General features: G+C 40.8%; 1 protein-coding gene across 1 annotated transcript in view; it reads right to left on the reverse strand.

Moving 5' to 3' along the window:
• Positions 1-16,590, reverse strand: part of ANKRD40 (ankyrin repeat domain 40) — a 19,184-nt gene continuing 2,594 nt past the window's right edge. Inside the window, exons 2-5 of the mRNA XM_008570837.1 lie at positions 6,651-6,799; positions 5,388-5,870; positions 3,214-3,395; positions 1-2,456 (exon numbers count right to left, since the gene is read on the reverse strand). Of these exons, the coding sequence (XP_008569059.1) occupies positions 2,310-2,456; positions 3,214-3,395; positions 5,388-5,870; positions 6,651-6,799 (961 nt within the window). The 3' untranslated portion in view covers positions 1-2,309. The remainder of the gene's footprint in view (positions 2,457-3,213; positions 3,396-5,387; positions 5,871-6,650; positions 6,800-16,590) is intronic.

The raw sequence follows: 16,590 nt of genomic DNA on the forward strand, positions 1-16,590 counted from the left end.
GTCAGTTAATATTTAATTTTAATAATACTTGTTATGTTTGAACTGTCAGCAGTGCACAAAAAAAAAACCTTCAGTGAATGTTTACACACAGTGAACACATGCTTTAAATATGCAGTGGAGGAAGAGGGGTGAATTTACAGTTAACAAAGCTAAAAAAAAATCCTTGTTATAAATTACACAAAGCATATAAAAATATTTCTCTGAATGCATAGATTAAGACTTTAAACTCACCTACCAGCAACTGTGCAGTCTTATCCCAATGCTATATGCAGAAGTCAGTTGACCACAGAGGATTTTACAAAGGAGAAGAGAGACCAGCATAGGGCAGAGCCACATCAGACCCATCTCTCACCTGAGACACCAAAACCCTTGCTTGCCTCGGTTTCTGAGCCTGGGAAATGTCCTGGAGCTACTCCTCTGTAGGCCACCTCCCAGCCAGGTCCTCCACCGCGTCTGAGAGCCTCTAATAATCTGGGTGGCTGAGTTTTTTTTATTATTATTATTATTATTTATTTATTTTTTGGGGGTGGCTGAGTTTTAACCCCAGTAATTTACACATGAATTAATACTGAGTTTATTCCTTCTAGGATAGAACCAGACTTAATTGTATCAGTAAATTGTAACTTTTTTCAAAGCAAAGAAAAAAAAAGGTGACTACATCTAGATGAACTAGCTTCCAATTTGTTGAAACACAAGGGTGGTTTCTTCTTTAAAGCACTCCAGAAAAGAGGGTAATAAGTAACCTTCACTCTGCTATGCAAACACTGTACAAGGGTGAGTAAGTCACCAGCATAATTGCTAGAATACAATTAAGTCACTAAACAATGTGACTTCATGAAGTTGGCCTTGAAAAACACCTTAACATCATTTCAGCATTTAGGCAGCAGCAGGAGGCCATTATCTTAACACAACATTCTCCTCCACTGACATCTTCTGCACGTTCTCACTCAATTGTAGTGTTCTAATAAAATTAAGTTAACACAGTTAGGAAGTTAAGTTTCTTTGGAAACTATAGGCACTATGGGGAAAAAGCTTCTTAAGACAGCAGGGATGCTCTTTAGCAGCTGGCTTCAAACCCCTGCTCTCCTGTTTGTCTAAGTGTGCTAGTTTTTATTTCTAAAGTGAAGCTGTTTGTTTCAACAAGACAGTGGCTTTTCTTTTAACAGTAATGACACTGAAGAAAAGGAAAAGAATCCTTGAATGCATTCTTTAAAACAATTCTTATGCCAAGCTCAAGTTTTGTTTTTCAGAACAAAGTCTGGTGGACTCAAATTGACTTTGTTAAGTAGATCGGTTGGGGGAGGGGGGAATCTCAAAGATCAAACAATTTGTTTACAAAAGCAACAGATTCCAGAGTTGTGTAAAAATCCTAATAATTTCAAAATAACCTTTATCTTTGATACAAAAATAAAGATGTTAACTCCTTTAGCTCAGTTTCCCACAATAACCTTTAAAATAGCAACAGATTCAGTCTCAAAAATTGCTTTTCATTTCTGGTGGAAAATGAAAGGGGAGAACATGGACTGGCAATGTTTGTGCTCTTCTCATTCGGTGCAATTAAATACACAGATGACAGAAATCGCTTCGGAGTAAAAAAGCGCTTGCTCTTTTAGAAAGCATCAGAGAGCCCTCTAGTGACCATGAAAGGGAGTCAGTGCAGAGATGACTGTCTAGAGACACAGAAGCCTCCATGAGTGTTTACAAAGGAAAAAGTGGGGGAGGGGAAGCTCTTTTGGTTAACAGCATATATACAATTAGTTAGCTGTATTCTTAAATACTTTAAACCTGAGTGACACTTACAAACATGTTATATGAAACCTCACAGCCATACTAAAATTCATTTGTCTAGTACCTGTGCTTTCCCCAGTCTTCCTCTCTAGTCAGTTCACAATTTCAGGAGAGCTGTGAGCGCGCAACACCAAGAAAAGCACAGCCAGCCTTCAGGTGCACATCAACAGGAATGACTGGAAACAGTCTCTGCACGCTCTCAGCTTCTGCTCAGACAACTTCCTTACATTCTCCACATAAAGCACACTGGATATAGAACCTTTGGCTTCTGCCTCTCCAGACCACTTCTCGGCTGTTCAAAGTTTCAAGCGATAGGTTTATTGTGCACCAAGAGGCTTGGAAGAGTGGCACCGCTGCTTGGGGGTCAGGGGCCTCCTACCCAGGCAGAACGATGTTAATGTATACCACGCAGTGGCACCAGGGGCCCTCCCGGGCATACAGGCATTTAGATCAATGGCTTGTCCTTGGCCCAGAGGTGACAAGCACTGTCACAATAGTCAGTGATAAAAGTCCCTGCTGCATTAGTAAGTCAGTTTTGAAGCTCTCCTGTTATAGCAAGGCCTTTCAGTCAGTGTGGACGTAGCATTTCTGAACAGAAAATTATTTTCACTTATCATTAGAACCAGTTCCAGCTCTTGGAAATCTTGAAGTCGAGCCACATCTTTGTCCTAAAACAAAAATAGGTTTAACAGATTAAGAGGGGCTACTTGTCTTTATGTGTTTGGTGTGCTGTACTGATACCAGTATCTTGGCTCATTGCAAAACCTAGAAGCAAAAAACAAACAAACCAAAAAAACCCCAGGGTGGGCTAAGTCATTGATAGTGCAATCAAGTCCCCAAGAGTATGAATTGGGTTGAAATGGCAGAAGCCCTCCCCTTACCAGTCATCTTTATATAGAAAAAAAAAAGAAAAATGAAATGGCAGAAGCCCTTAACAGCAGCTGCTACAGGACGAGCACACAACTTGAAGGGATGTGCATGGATCAGTTTTCCTCAGGTGCACTGAGAAGCCAGAAGACTTATTTTCAAGACCCCAGAGACTCTGGGAGGACCATACATGTATGTATGTGGTTTGCCCTATAAATTTACTTGGTTCTTATCTTGTAAAACACAAGGTACATCTAATAGTGCACTAAGGTAATCCTTACAGATGACACAGAAACAACTGAAACTAGCTACATGTGAATAGTAATTCAGAAAATTCTCTCTGGCATCCTACAACTTTCAAAAATGCCAGTGTCTCTATAGAGGGAAAAGAAAGTACAGCACAGGGAAAGAAAGCTTAATGATTACATTTGGAAAACCACTCTGTGCTACTTTTCTATTCTCTCTTCATTTCTTCAACCATGACTCAAATAACAGGGAGGAAGGCAGGTATTTTCCAAATGCAAAAAGCAACCATCATGCTTAACAGACTTTTCTTACCTTTCTTAACAAAGTATTGGGTAACTTTCTAATCTTCTCCACTTGATCTGGATTAACGCCCAGCTCACAGCAACTCACTCTGAGCAATTCTTGGTAGGTGAGCTCCTGTCGGTCTAGTTCAATTTCAATGAAATCATTTTCTCGAAGAGATGGGTTCTGAATTCTCACTTTGAGTACCAGCTCTAGAAAAAAAGAGAGAGAAATGTTAATGAATGGTTCTGGCATAGTACAGCCCATGTAAATTAAGATCTTTTTCAGAAGATGGTTACTTAATCATGCCCCATGCCAAAGGTGCTACCCAATGAGAAAACCAAGCACAGATGGCAGGGTTTGCTTAAGCCCAGTTCTGGCTCTGCTGGGGAAGTTTCCTGCGTTGTCCTCCCTACATCTAAGACTGTGGTCCACAAAGTACAAGGGGGGGTGGTAGGGGCAAGCATCCCAGCTGTGTTGAAGGAAAATTTACTTCTGTCATTGGAGCTAAGGAGGTAAAGATTTAAGAATGGGTTGGATATGAAACTACACATGAGATTAGCTCAGCTGGTTAGAATGTGGTGTATAATACCAAGGTCATGGGTTCGGATCCCCATACCAGCCAGTCACCAAAAAAAAAAAAAAAAAGCATAGATCAAACTACACATGAGCCAGGCAGGGGGCTTGAAAGAAGGCACAGGCAAGATATGGTACATAAGTTACTCTAAAAAGTTAACAATTATGGATCCAAAGTCATAAATGAAAGTATGAAAAATACTTTCTAAATATGAAACTCCTTGCAATAAAGACAAAAAAAGAGCAAAAAGATAAGCTATTAATAAAAGTCAAAAGCTAACTATGATTTGAATACAATATACCTTAATGAGGGAGGGGGCTTGGCTCTGGGAGTAAATAAAAACTATTATTAATGGGTCTGGGATCTAAGCAATCTGCCTTCTATATCCTAGCCTGGCTGCCAAGATGGCCTGAGCCAAGCACCTATGTACAGGTGCTTTGCTCCTTATATAGAAATCTTTCATAGGATCCTGGGGCCACTGTTATCGGCACCTATAGTAGTAGGTCCCCCAAAACAGGAAGCGAGGGAGTTACTTGCAGGGAAAAAGGAAAGCTATGACTAGACTGTACTCTACAGTGTTCAACTGGAATTGAACGTATCAGGATGAACTTGTGGTTTTTAATATTTTTAAAAAGATACAGATAAACAGATGTAGAGATATAGATACACATGTATATATAAATGAATATGTGTCTGTTTGCTTTTTTATTTTCTTTCCTGGTGCTGTCTTCTGAGTAGGCCTAGAAGAAATGACACACCTGTAGCAATGAGGACACCTAGAGCCCACATCCTGGTTTCTAAATATCATTCGCCATCAAAAAGAACCAGAGCTCAATTCCAGGGCTGGGACAGGGAAAGTTACACTATGAACCTGGAACATCTCGCTGCACCAGAAAATAAGGCAGTGCTGCAAGAATAATGGGAACATGTCCAAGGGACACAAGAACTAGCTTGAAGGGGCTCCCACTGGCCGAATCTGGGATAATCTGAATATCGAAATAATGACAGTAATGCATTATAACCCACTGAATAAAATAAGAATCCATGAGTCCATAGTGATATAAATAGGGGAGAAGAGAAAGTTCTTCTTTACAGTAGAATACCAACTAATAAAGAGAAAGAATGACAGAAAATCACATCCTACAAAATAACTGGCCTATAATCATCAAAAAGTTTGATGTCAAAAATAATAAAGGATGAAGAAATGTTCCAGATTAGAGGAGATTAAAATGACATGGTAACTAAATGCAATGTGTGATCCTGGGCACAGGGCAGGGGTCAGGAGAGCAAAGATAGCTACAAAGGGCATTACTGACACAACTTACAAAATTTATATGTGGACTATGGATTACAGAAAAGTATTACACCAAGGTCAATTTCCTAAATTTGATCATTTTACTATAGTTACATAAGAGAATATCCAGTTCTTGGGAGAAATACAATACTAATATACCTAAGTACGTCAGGGTAAAAGGTAAACAATTTGTCAGTCTGAGTAAAGGGAGCTCCTTATACTAGTCTTGGAACTTTTCTGTAAGTTTATAATTATACCCACGTTATACAAATAAATAAATCTCACACCCTTAGGCTCCCCTGTTGCAGAGGCTGTTTGCTGAGGAGGGGTTACCTTGCATATTAAATGGAAATGCTCCAGTGAAGAAAAATGGCTGGAATGCTGGCGCCGGACCTGCATATGTCCCATTTTGAGTCTCCAGAGACACTGGTGGCTTGGATGGGACAGAAGAGAACAGGGAGCAGCTCTGACTCACTGGTGGCTGACAAACAGGCCCCGGTTTTGTGCTTTCTGGTGTTCTGAGTATGGCAGAGGGGGCAGACACATCACCATTCTGAACCAGTGCCAAAGAGGTGTGGTCCTGTGGAAAGGCCCCTAGCAGGGGCGGTTCCCCAGGGGGAAGCAATGGAGGCGAGCCATCTACAGGGGGTGATGCAGGAGGTGTGGAGGAGCCCCCATTCTGCATCTGGGCTGAATCTTCAGCTGCGGGGCTGTAGATAAAAGGGAAGGCTGGGTTAGCCAAATAGTTGGGAACAAAGGGCAGTTCTGACTCCTTCTTCAGCTGGGGGAGGTTGTCATCATCATCATCATCTTCCACTTTAAAAGAAGAAAACACAAAACATTGACACAGTCCTTTAAAAACTACCAAGAAAGCCTGGCTGGTTAGCTCAGTTGGTTAGAGTGTGGTACTGACAACACCAAAGTCCAGGGTTCGATCCCTATATCAGTCAGCTGCCCAAAAAAAAAAAAAAATTACTAAGAAAAAGATATTTCTTGTTTTTGGCCGCTGGCCAGTAAGGGGCTCTGAACCTGTGACCTTGGTGATACCAGCACCACGCTCTCCCAAATGAGCTAACCAGCCGGTCCTGAGAAAACTTATCTTTTAGAAGCAAGTGGTTTGTGACAAATATTTTAGTCAGTGTTTACTGCCTCTTCAGGTCAGAAGAGAAAAAAATATTTCATTAGGTTTATAATTATCATTTTTATCCTTGTCTTAAATTTTACAAATAAAAAAATAAAACCTTATAATGCTGAGCTCCCCCGAAACAACACAGAATTACTCTCTTGGCATAGTAATTAGCTTTAGAAAATAGACCAGCTGTTTGACCAGCATCAAGAATAACGTAGCCTGGGCTGGCCCGTGGCTCACTCGGGAGAGTGTGGTGCTGATAACACCAAGGCCACGGGTTCAGATCCTATATAGGGATGGCCAGTTGACTCACTGGCTGAGCGTGGAGCTGACAACACCAAGCCAAGGATTGAGATCCCCTTACCGGTCATCTTTTAAAAAAAAAAAAAAGAATAATGTAGACAATAATACCACAAGTCTTAAATTAGCTGGACAAAATCAAAAGTTCCCTCAAAACTCAGACTCACCTCCCATAATCTTCCTGATTTCTCTCCTTGATGTTAATTGGACTGGCATTTCTCCTTTTGTGGTAAGAATCTCTTTGTCAGCTCCTGATTTTAACAGGTAAGAGACCACCTGACGATGATTGCGTTTACATGCCCAGTGTAAACAGGTCCTGTCCCAAAGAAAAGAAATGAAGCATGATTTAAAATGACAAAAGGTGATTTGGGATGTAAGCCTGCTAAGAGTTCAGCTAGAACCAGGAACCCAGGCTGGTACTCTTAACTTTTCTTTTCACAAAGCAGATGATCAAAATATTTAATATGCTTAAAATTTATTTTTAAATTGTATTTCTGGTCCCTAGGAAAAACTAATTTATCCTAAGAGCTCTAATTTCAATAGCTGCTGCAGAAGGCTGGTGGGCTGGCTGGCTGGCTGGCTGGCTGACTACAATGATATTGTGGAATGTTACTCCATCAGTACAGCTCATTAGATCATCTCACTCTTTTCAAAACATGTTTTTAATATTGCCGCATTCCTTTTCAGGGATGATGGAAACTTGTTTCATATGTATCAAATACCATTTGAAAATTAAATATTATCAGGATAATAACCATTTCCTATCTGTAATTTGCTCTGCCACTTAAATTATTACTACAGCAGATATTCCTGAGTCTCAGTTGCTTGCTCCTTTTTCTCTTTTCTTTCCTTCACACACATGTACACATGTAACACACACACACACACACACAGGATTTCCAAATTTCCATTTTTAAAAACGTTGGCTTCTCTGGATCTGTCCAGAAGGCTACAAACATGTCCTTATCTGCTCAAATGTAAAGCACTACATACGTACTTTAATTCCTAAGGCACTTAAAAAATATACTTCAATGACCAGAATTTTTCGAGAACAGACTCTTAATATAGCAGACTAATTTAAGTAAAACTAATTATTTAATGTTGTACACATAGGAAGCAATTCCGCACACTTTGAAGGGCTATTAAAACTGTACAAAGATGTAATTAATATGCTGGCAAAAACTCTATCTTCACAAAAACTGAAGGATTCGGAGCTACTAAATTCATCCCCAGGTGTCAAAGCTGAATTCATATTACAGAAGGAAAATACTTTTTTCCCCTCTGTTTTGAAATGTCCTTGTTCACCAATTCCCTAATTAAACTGAAATAAATATCTGCAATGCTTATAGCCGAGTACAGACATGATGAAGAGTAGAACATATGTTCAATAGTGAGTGAGGATTAGGTCACTAACCTGAAAAGTATAATTATCAGGAAAGTTTGTTTGGTTCTAGGAAAAAGCTGATTTGCACTGGGCACCTTAACTTTAGTGACTTACAGAAAGCTAGCTTGTCTGGCTGGCAGGGAGCAACTCCACTGATGTTTCCGAGCGACATTCTAAACTATTATTCATTAGAATTAGATTATCCAGGTGCCTTTAAGGTGTACTCTCTGATGAAATGACTGTTGATTTTGGGATAAATGAAGGAAGAGCCTTGATCTGGATTTCTAAACTATAAGCTCCATGAAGATAAGGAAGTGTCCGCTTGGCACATAGAAATGCTTAATTAATATTTGCTGAATGAGTAAACCAAGGATAAGGTAGACATTGTTTGGAGTAGAAGGATCCAATACAACCTTCATTCTCAGCAAACTGCAGCCTAGAGTGTGTTTATGTATGAACGTTTGTGGCATAGGCTTGAAAAGTGAACAATTATAATGGTAAGTGAGCACTCAAAAATGAATGGGAAAATGAAAATAAAAACTTTTTTTTAAAAAATGAATGGAGCATAATGAGAAAAATATGCTCCCTTTTGGAAATAAAGTGCTCACTTGCTAGTAGTAAATCAACTATTCATGGCAAACTTGAAAATGATGGAGAGAATTTACTGCCAGTGAGTCTGAGATTCTGGGTCAAACCAACTAACTAAAGCATCACCATGTAAAGTGGGGTTAAGTCAACACAGCATGTCCCCAACAGCCCTGCACCCTTAGTGATTATCACTTACAGTCCAGAGCTGTGTGGCTCTGGGCAGCCATAAGTCAGAGCCCTTGCAGCCAGGCAATATTTTCAACTTCTTCATGAGCCATTATATTTGCTCCTTAAAGCCAAGGGGTAGGCATGACACTTGAATTACAACTGATGTGGGAACTCTATCTTCGAACTTCGACTCTTTGAGCTTTATATTTGCAGCAGAATATCCTATCAGTGCTGGTAGGTATTTCAGACCAGAGGCACTGGGCATCATTAGTCAGTGTGGAAATTGTGCTTAAACTCTTTGAGCTTTATATTTGCAGCAGAATATCCTATCAGCGCTGGTAGGTATTTCAGACCAGAGGCACTGGGCATCATTAGTCAGTGTGGAAATTGTGCTTACTCAGCAACCAAGAAAGCTGTCACCATTCTGCTTTTCTATTCTAGAAGGCAAGTTTTTTGAGGATAACTTTATATTCCATTACCCAGCATGTAGCTTAATAATAAGAAAATAATAACAATATTTAACACAGGTATAATGCTTTACATGTTAGACATTGTTCTATAGGCTTTACATATATTAACTCATTTAATCCTCAAAACAATGCATGAGGTAAATACTATTATCAACATCCCTCCCATTTTACAGATGAGGAAACTGAGGCAATCAGCAAATAAATAAGCAAAGCATACAGTATACTAGGTGTCGATTAAATGTTACAGGGACAATAAAGCAGGGAAAGAGATTAGGGAATGCCAGAGGGGCAGGGTATTGTGCAATTTTAAATTCAGGGCCAAGGAAAATCCTCACCAAGAAGGTGACATCTAAGCTAAGATCCGAAGGAAGTGATAGAGCAAACCACGTGGTATCTGGGGGGAAAGCATTTGAGACAGAGTGAAGACAAAATGCAAAGGTCTTGAATCAGGACTGCGCCTGGTATTTCAGGAAAATCAAGGAGTCCAGGGATGCAGAAAGGTGTGAATAAAGGGGCAAATCTCAAGAGGTAAGGCATGGAGCTAAGGAGGAAATATGGGGGGGCAGGGAATAGAAATTGTAGGACCCTAACTCCAAGGTCAAGGGTTCAGATCCCATTACCAGCCAGCTGCAGAAAAAAAGAAAAAAAAAAAAAAAATAGCAGTGAATATTAACACAAATACATCCAAAGCAATTTTTTGGATGCATTTAAATGAAAAGAATACTGAACCCTAAGACAAATGAAGGAACTATAGATTCCTCACTGTGGTGTTATCCATTAGATAAAATAGTCTTTGAGAATACAGATAAAGAAACTATGTATGTTCAGACCATTGCATCTAAGATCAAAAGGAGTCATTGGAGGGTTTTGAGCAGTGAATTGATATGACTTGTTATGTCAGTATCCCTTTGGCCACAGTGTTGAGGAAAAACTGTAGTTTAAAAGGGTAGAAACAAGGAGACTTAGGAGGTGACTGCAATAATCCAGGTGAGAGAAATGATGGCAGTTTTGTACCGGCAGTTCATGGTAGAGCTAGTGAGGAGGCAGATTCAGACTGTATCTGAAGGTGGCGCTGGCAGAATTGGCTGATTGATTGGATGTGGGATATAAGAGAAAAACAGGAGGCAAGAAGGATGGCAAGCATTGTGTTTAAGAGGGTGGGGCCTGGAGTCAGACGCAGTTAGTTTTCCAGAATTTTCACTAGTTACAGTAAATTCTATGACCTTGGGAAGGGGAATTGTGCAAATGGGGAAGTTACTTAATCTTTCTGGGCCTCAGTTTCTCATCTGTAAAATGAAGAGAATAATAATAGCTATGTCCTCAAATAGTTAATACATGAGATAATACATGTAAAGTGCTTAGAACTGCATCTGTGCTACGCAGCAAGCTCAATAAATAAAAGCTATTTCTATTACACTTCATCTCATTAATGCTCACAACACTTCTTGTGAAACAACTGAAAAATGAAGTGACTCAGGCCAGGTTGCATAGCTAGATAGGAATGGAGAAGAACCTGCAGGGAAGACCAGGTTTGTTTTTCCACACCACACTGCCTCCCAGTGCCAAAACAGTAATTCACAGCTTGTGTACCACAGAGATGCTCAGAAAAGGTACATACACAACGGCAAGTTTGTTTGCAAACACTTTTAAACAAAACAAAACAAAAAGGCAGTATCCACTGTTCCCTGTTTCTGGACAGCTATCCAGGCTGTTTTCTTTTGGGAAAGGAGGTAGATAGATTTGTGAGGAAGTCAAGAAACTGTGGTTCTGGTCCTATCATATTAACAGCTGTGTGACCTAGGGCAAGTTATTATGTGGGGTTGAACCTATCTCTATTGTCCCTTTCAGTTCCAAAATATATGATTCCACTTCTAAAAAATAAAACTTTTGCAAACTCACTTTAAGCCAGCAAAATTGACTGGCTAAGTGTTACCTGGATCTAATAAAATTTTAAATTTTAAATGCAGAGGGCAGAATAATACCACATTCAGTAACCTACAACTAAAGATTTGACCACCATCAACATCTTAAAATGAGACTCATTTAATTGGGAAGGACTCAGTCTGCAGGCAGACATCTAAAGGCTTGGAAGAAATTCTGTATCTGAAACTGTAATAAGAAAACAAAGCAAAACGCTCTACAGGATAAACGAACGAGTCTTCCTTCAACAGGCAGCTGTAGGCAGCAGTAAATCCCTGCTGCAGTGAGACAACAGGGAAGCAGAATAGTGGTGATGCAAGTCGGGTTTTGGTTTTGGTTTCTTCTGGTCTTGGCTAAAGAAATCGTGCTGGTTTATAAAATTCTTATTTGCTCAGTTGCTTCTGCTTTTAGCTCTGCACGATGTGCTCTTCCGTATCACTTAGAACAAAATAATTCAACACTCGAACTATGGCTTAGCGCACGGTCGCTGAGAATCACGGCCTCGAACACCGTTCTGGCCAAGTTAGTCAGGGGACGCAAGGGACCGCGGCGCGCCCTGACCTAGATATTTTCCGTTCCGACCCACGGCCCCGGCCCCCGGGCTGCCTGTTTATGTAACTACTGCACAATATTATCTGCCGTGATTCATTGACTATTTTTAGATCTCCCCACCCCGCAGCTTCAAGGGAGGAGGACAGACACATGAAAAGAGAAAAGGCATATTTGAGAGCCAGAAAAGCCTTATCCTCTGGCACAGGCTGTTTACCAGGCGTCAAAAATAATTGGTGGGGGGCCGGCCCGTGGCTCGCTTGGGAGAGTGCGGTGCTGATAACACCAAGGCCATGGGTTCGGATCCCATATAGGGATGGCCGGTTAGCTCACCTGGGTGAGTGTGGTGCTGACAACACCAAGTCAAGGGTTAAGATCCCCTTACCGGTCATCTTTTAGAAAAATAAAAAATAAATAATAATAATAATAATAATTGGTGGGTTGTTTTTTGGTTTTTGGTATTTTCCCAGTTTGGTTGGCTCTTTTTCCTTATCTGAACCAATTCTTACCCAGCAGGATGAGGAAATGGGTTGAAAAAGACCCTACTATAATATGCCCATTATTACGAAGATAGATTACCCTGTTCTTTCTTCTTTTTGACAGTGCTGGGGACCATTCAGTTAGAATATTTATTTCAACTGTTGTTTTGCATCTCATTTTAGACAGAAATTTCTTCTAACTTAGCTTTCAGGAAAAATATTTATATTGTGCTTACAGTTTATAAACTGTAATTTATTACCGCTTATAAGTTATATTTAATCATTCTTCATGAAGATCACTTAAGGAAAAAAGAAAGGAAGGAGGAACACCAAAGAAGCTTTGGAGTTATTCTGGTCCTGATCCCAGGCCTTTGGGAAAGAGCTATGGTCTGTATACAAACAGCATTTTGCCAACTCCTTGCCTAATCCAATGAGGCTCAGAGCCTCAGTTGGCACTGTTTTACTACCCAGTGGGAGAAAAAGAAAATATTGTTTTGCTGAGCCCAGGTGCCTTGGAGAGATCCTCCGATGTGGCACAGGATGGAACTTTGCAGATGGGGTCAGAAGGATTAAGGAAATAGCCCTGGGGAGGAAGGGAGGAAGATGAAACAGAGAGGAGATGAAATAGGAAGGGACAAATTTAGGAATGGAGTTTTCATTTCCTTCTCTTGATGCTGTTACCGTCTGCACAGCAAGCATTTCTCTTGCTACTATTTAAGAAAAACCAATGTCTTTATTATGATACAATAATTCACCCAGTATACACATGCACACTAGGTGGTTTTGAATATAAACTGCACACTTAAATTGACCCCCATGGCAAATTGAAACTCTGCTTGAGCTTACATTTACATCTAAATTTTAATTCTCAGATCCAGCATGATACTCCATCTGAAGCTGAGGTGCATGGCACTGGAATTGGGCTCTTTAACACAATTTGAGTGACACGGATGTGGGTAATGGCTTCTTAAAAAAAAAAAAAACAATTAAAAAGAAATTGGTAGTTGGAGCTGGCCGGTTAGTTCAGTTGGAGTGTGGTGCTGATAATACTGAGGTCCACGATTCAATCCCTGTACCAGCCAGCTGCTGGAAAAAAAAAAAATAGTAGTCACTGCACCCTGAAGTCTATGAATTCTCTTTATAGGAGTTTATTTATCAAATTTCCCATCTTTAAGAGGATTGTAGCAAGTGCCAAACAATAACTATTGAATCAATGAATATTAGTAGCTTCTTAAACTCAACCTCTACTTATCTCTGAATCAGTCTTCTGTTTGTTATTCTCAGACAAAAAACAAAACTTACTCCACAAACAAAACCTCTAATCCTTGCTACAACTGAACGTAACCTGAGGCTATTCTATTACTTCCATTTGTCTACCCTTTGTCTTACCTCTAGGGAATTACCTAATTCCCTGGGTGTATTAAATCTGCACTGTTGGTTGGGTTTGGAGATAATGAAGTGATCCACAGGGTCATATGCTGCAAAAAGAGCAAGAAATGAAGGACTGAAAAGTGTGCAATGGGTTTTACCGTAAGGAGATTGTTGGTGACTGTGGAGAGGAAAGTTGCAGTGGTGTGGCAGGGATGGCAGCCAGATCCAGACTGTCTTAGTCTATTTGGGCTGCTATAACAACATACCATAAGCTAGGTGGCTTATAAACAACAGAAATCTATTTCCCATACTTCCGGAGACAGAAATCCAAGATCACAGAGCCAGCATGGTCAAGTTATGGTGAGGGCTGTCTTCTGTGTTGCAGTGACTTCTCACTGTGTCCTCACACGGCGTGGTAGGAAGGGGCAAAGAAGCTCTCTTGGGCCTCTTTTACATGGGCACTAAACTCATTCTGAGGGTTCTGCCCTCATGACCTAATCACATCCCCCCTATCTCCCCTCCTAATACCATCACCTTAGGAGCTAGGATTTGAACATATCAATTCTGAGGAGACACAAACATTGAGATCATAGCACGGACCATAGTGAGGTTAGGAGTGAACAGGAGCTACCTCCTACATGTTAGTTACTGTGCTAGAATCCGGGAATACAAAGATGAATAAGAAATGGCACCTGACCTAAAGGAACTTTCATTCTAAAGAAAGAGGCTGATGTTTGCAATGTCAAGTGACAAACCCAAAAATGTGCAAGGATGTTTAAGGTACAATGGTGTCACAAAGAAGAGGGTGATCAGTTGTGTATGGTGGGTGGAGGATCAGGGTCCAGGTTGAGCTGGTCAAGCTTACACTGTGAACTGAAAGATGGGTAGGAGGTGCTGGGGTAGAGGAAGAGCATGCCATGCCTGGAGCAAGGTAAGTGGTGTAATGTAGGAAGCAAGGGTGTGCAGGGTGTGGGGAGCAGTAGCAGATGAAGTTGGAGAAGCTGGTCATACCATGGGCCATGTTGTGGCCTTTAAACCTTAGGGTGGAGGTGATGGGGAGCCATTGAAGGATTTTCAGTGGGAAGAGACCAGATTTACTTTTAAATAGATGACTGAGGCAGCAAGATAGATGGATGATGGAATCACAGGAGGCCTGTAGTAACTGTGGCTTCTTTTCTATATTAGTTTGCTAGTACTGCCATAATGAAATACCATAGACTGGGTGGCTTAAACAAGAGTGATTTATTTTCTCACAGTCCTGGAGACTAAAAGTCCAAGATCTAGGTGTCAGTAGGTTTGGTATCTCCTGAGACCTCTGTCCTGGGCTTGCAGGAGACCCTCTTCTCACTGTGTCCTCACATGGCCTTTTCTCTGTGCAAGTGCATCCCCGGTGTCTCTTTGTGTGCCCAAATTTCCTCTTCGTATAAAGGAACGAGTCAGATTATATTTCAGCCCACCCTAATGGCTTCATTTTTACTTAATCACCTCTTCAAAGTCCCTAGCTCTGAAAACAGTCACATTCTGAGGTACTGGAGGCTAGGGTTTCAATGTAGGAATTTTGTTTTTTGTTTTTTTTTGTTTTTTTTTTTTAAAAAAAGATGACCGGTAAGGGGATTTTAACCCTTAACTTGGTGTTGTCAGCACCACGCTCACCCAGTGAGTGAACCGGCCATCCCTATATGGGATCCGAACCCATGGCCTTGGTGTTATCAGCACCGCACTCTACCGAATGAGCCACGGGCCGGCCCAATGTAGGAATTTTGGGTGAGGGTGGACACAGTTCAGCCCACAATATTTTCTTTTTCTTTCTTTCTTTTTTTTTTTTTAAGATGACCAGTAAGGGGATCTTAACCCTTGGCTTCGTGTTGTCAGCAGCACACTCTCCCAAGTGAGCTAACTGGCCATCCCTATATAGGATTCGAACCCGTGGCCTTGGTGTTATCAGCACCGCATTCTCCCGAGTGAGCCATGGGCCGGCCCCAGCCCACAATATTTTCTACTAGTAACAGGTATGAGATGGGGTCTGGAGACCACTGGCTGATAAGATTAAGTTGTTTTCTATCCCATCATTAGAAAATAACGAACTCATGTAATTCATCAAAATTATCTCTAAACTGGGCATTGTGATCTGCTAATAAAGATTACTTTTACCTCTTACTTCCCTAGGCCCAGCAGGGAGTCTGATGCAGATGACACTAAAGCTAATTGGATTAATGAAGGATAAATGAAGGAATTTGTTACCTGCAGTGGTGATAACCACTGAACTGTAGCTGTCCTTAGAATGTAGGAAGAGGAGAGTGTAGAATAAGATTTGCCTAGTATGTGACTGGGTCAGGAGCTCTCACCTCTGTGATCCAAAGGCATTTAGAATTTTCATTTCAATACCAAATTGTGGTTATAGTTACATTTTTGTCTCCCATAAGTCAGGAGCTCCCTGAGAACCAGGTTTCATACATCTATCTTTGTATTACCAGCCATTAACCCAGCTCCTGGGACAGAGCACACCTCTCATTATAGTTTATAGAATGAGTGAGATAAATAGATTAAAAAGTTTTAGTGGATAGAAGCTGCAACTTTGGGCCGGCCCGGTGGTGCACTCGGTAGAGTGCGGCGCTTGCGAGCGCGGCGGCGGGGGTTCGGATCCCATATAGAGACCGGTCTGCTCACTGGTTGAGCGCGGTGCGGGCGCGACACCGAGGGTTGCGATCCCGTTACCGGTCACGAAAAAAGACAAAAAGGAAAAAAAAAAAAGAAGCCGCAACTTTGCAATCAGGTTGTATATGTCCTGTTTGTGGTTTATAACATATACTTCTTTTTTCTTTCTTTTTGGTGGTAGTGGCAGTGAAGAACCTTCGACAAATGCTTCATTTAGAAAACAATAGCCAACGGCTGAGAACTTCCTCATCTCACTGCTAAATCTACAAACTGATTTGTATCTTTTTCTTTCTTGTTTCAGTGGAGAAAGGTCCTTTCTCCTAACAAAGGCTAATAATTTCAAATATGCTCTGGAGTCTACCCCCTCACCTTTTCAAGAACTTAAACCTTTAGCCATGCCCTTCTATTATCTTCCACCTCTCTACTGAATTATTCCCAACATTAAACATACCCTCATCTTATATCTTTAAAAGGCCTCCCATCACCCATCCCTCCTTTTTTTTTTTTTTTTTTTTTTTAAAAA

This window comes from Galeopterus variegatus, unplaced genomic scaffold (assembly GCF_000696425.1).
Source record: "Galeopterus variegatus unplaced genomic scaffold, G_variegatus-3.0.2 Scaffold633, whole genome shotgun sequence".
Lineage (NCBI taxonomy): Eukaryota > Metazoa > Chordata > Mammalia > Dermoptera > Cynocephalidae > Galeopterus > Galeopterus variegatus.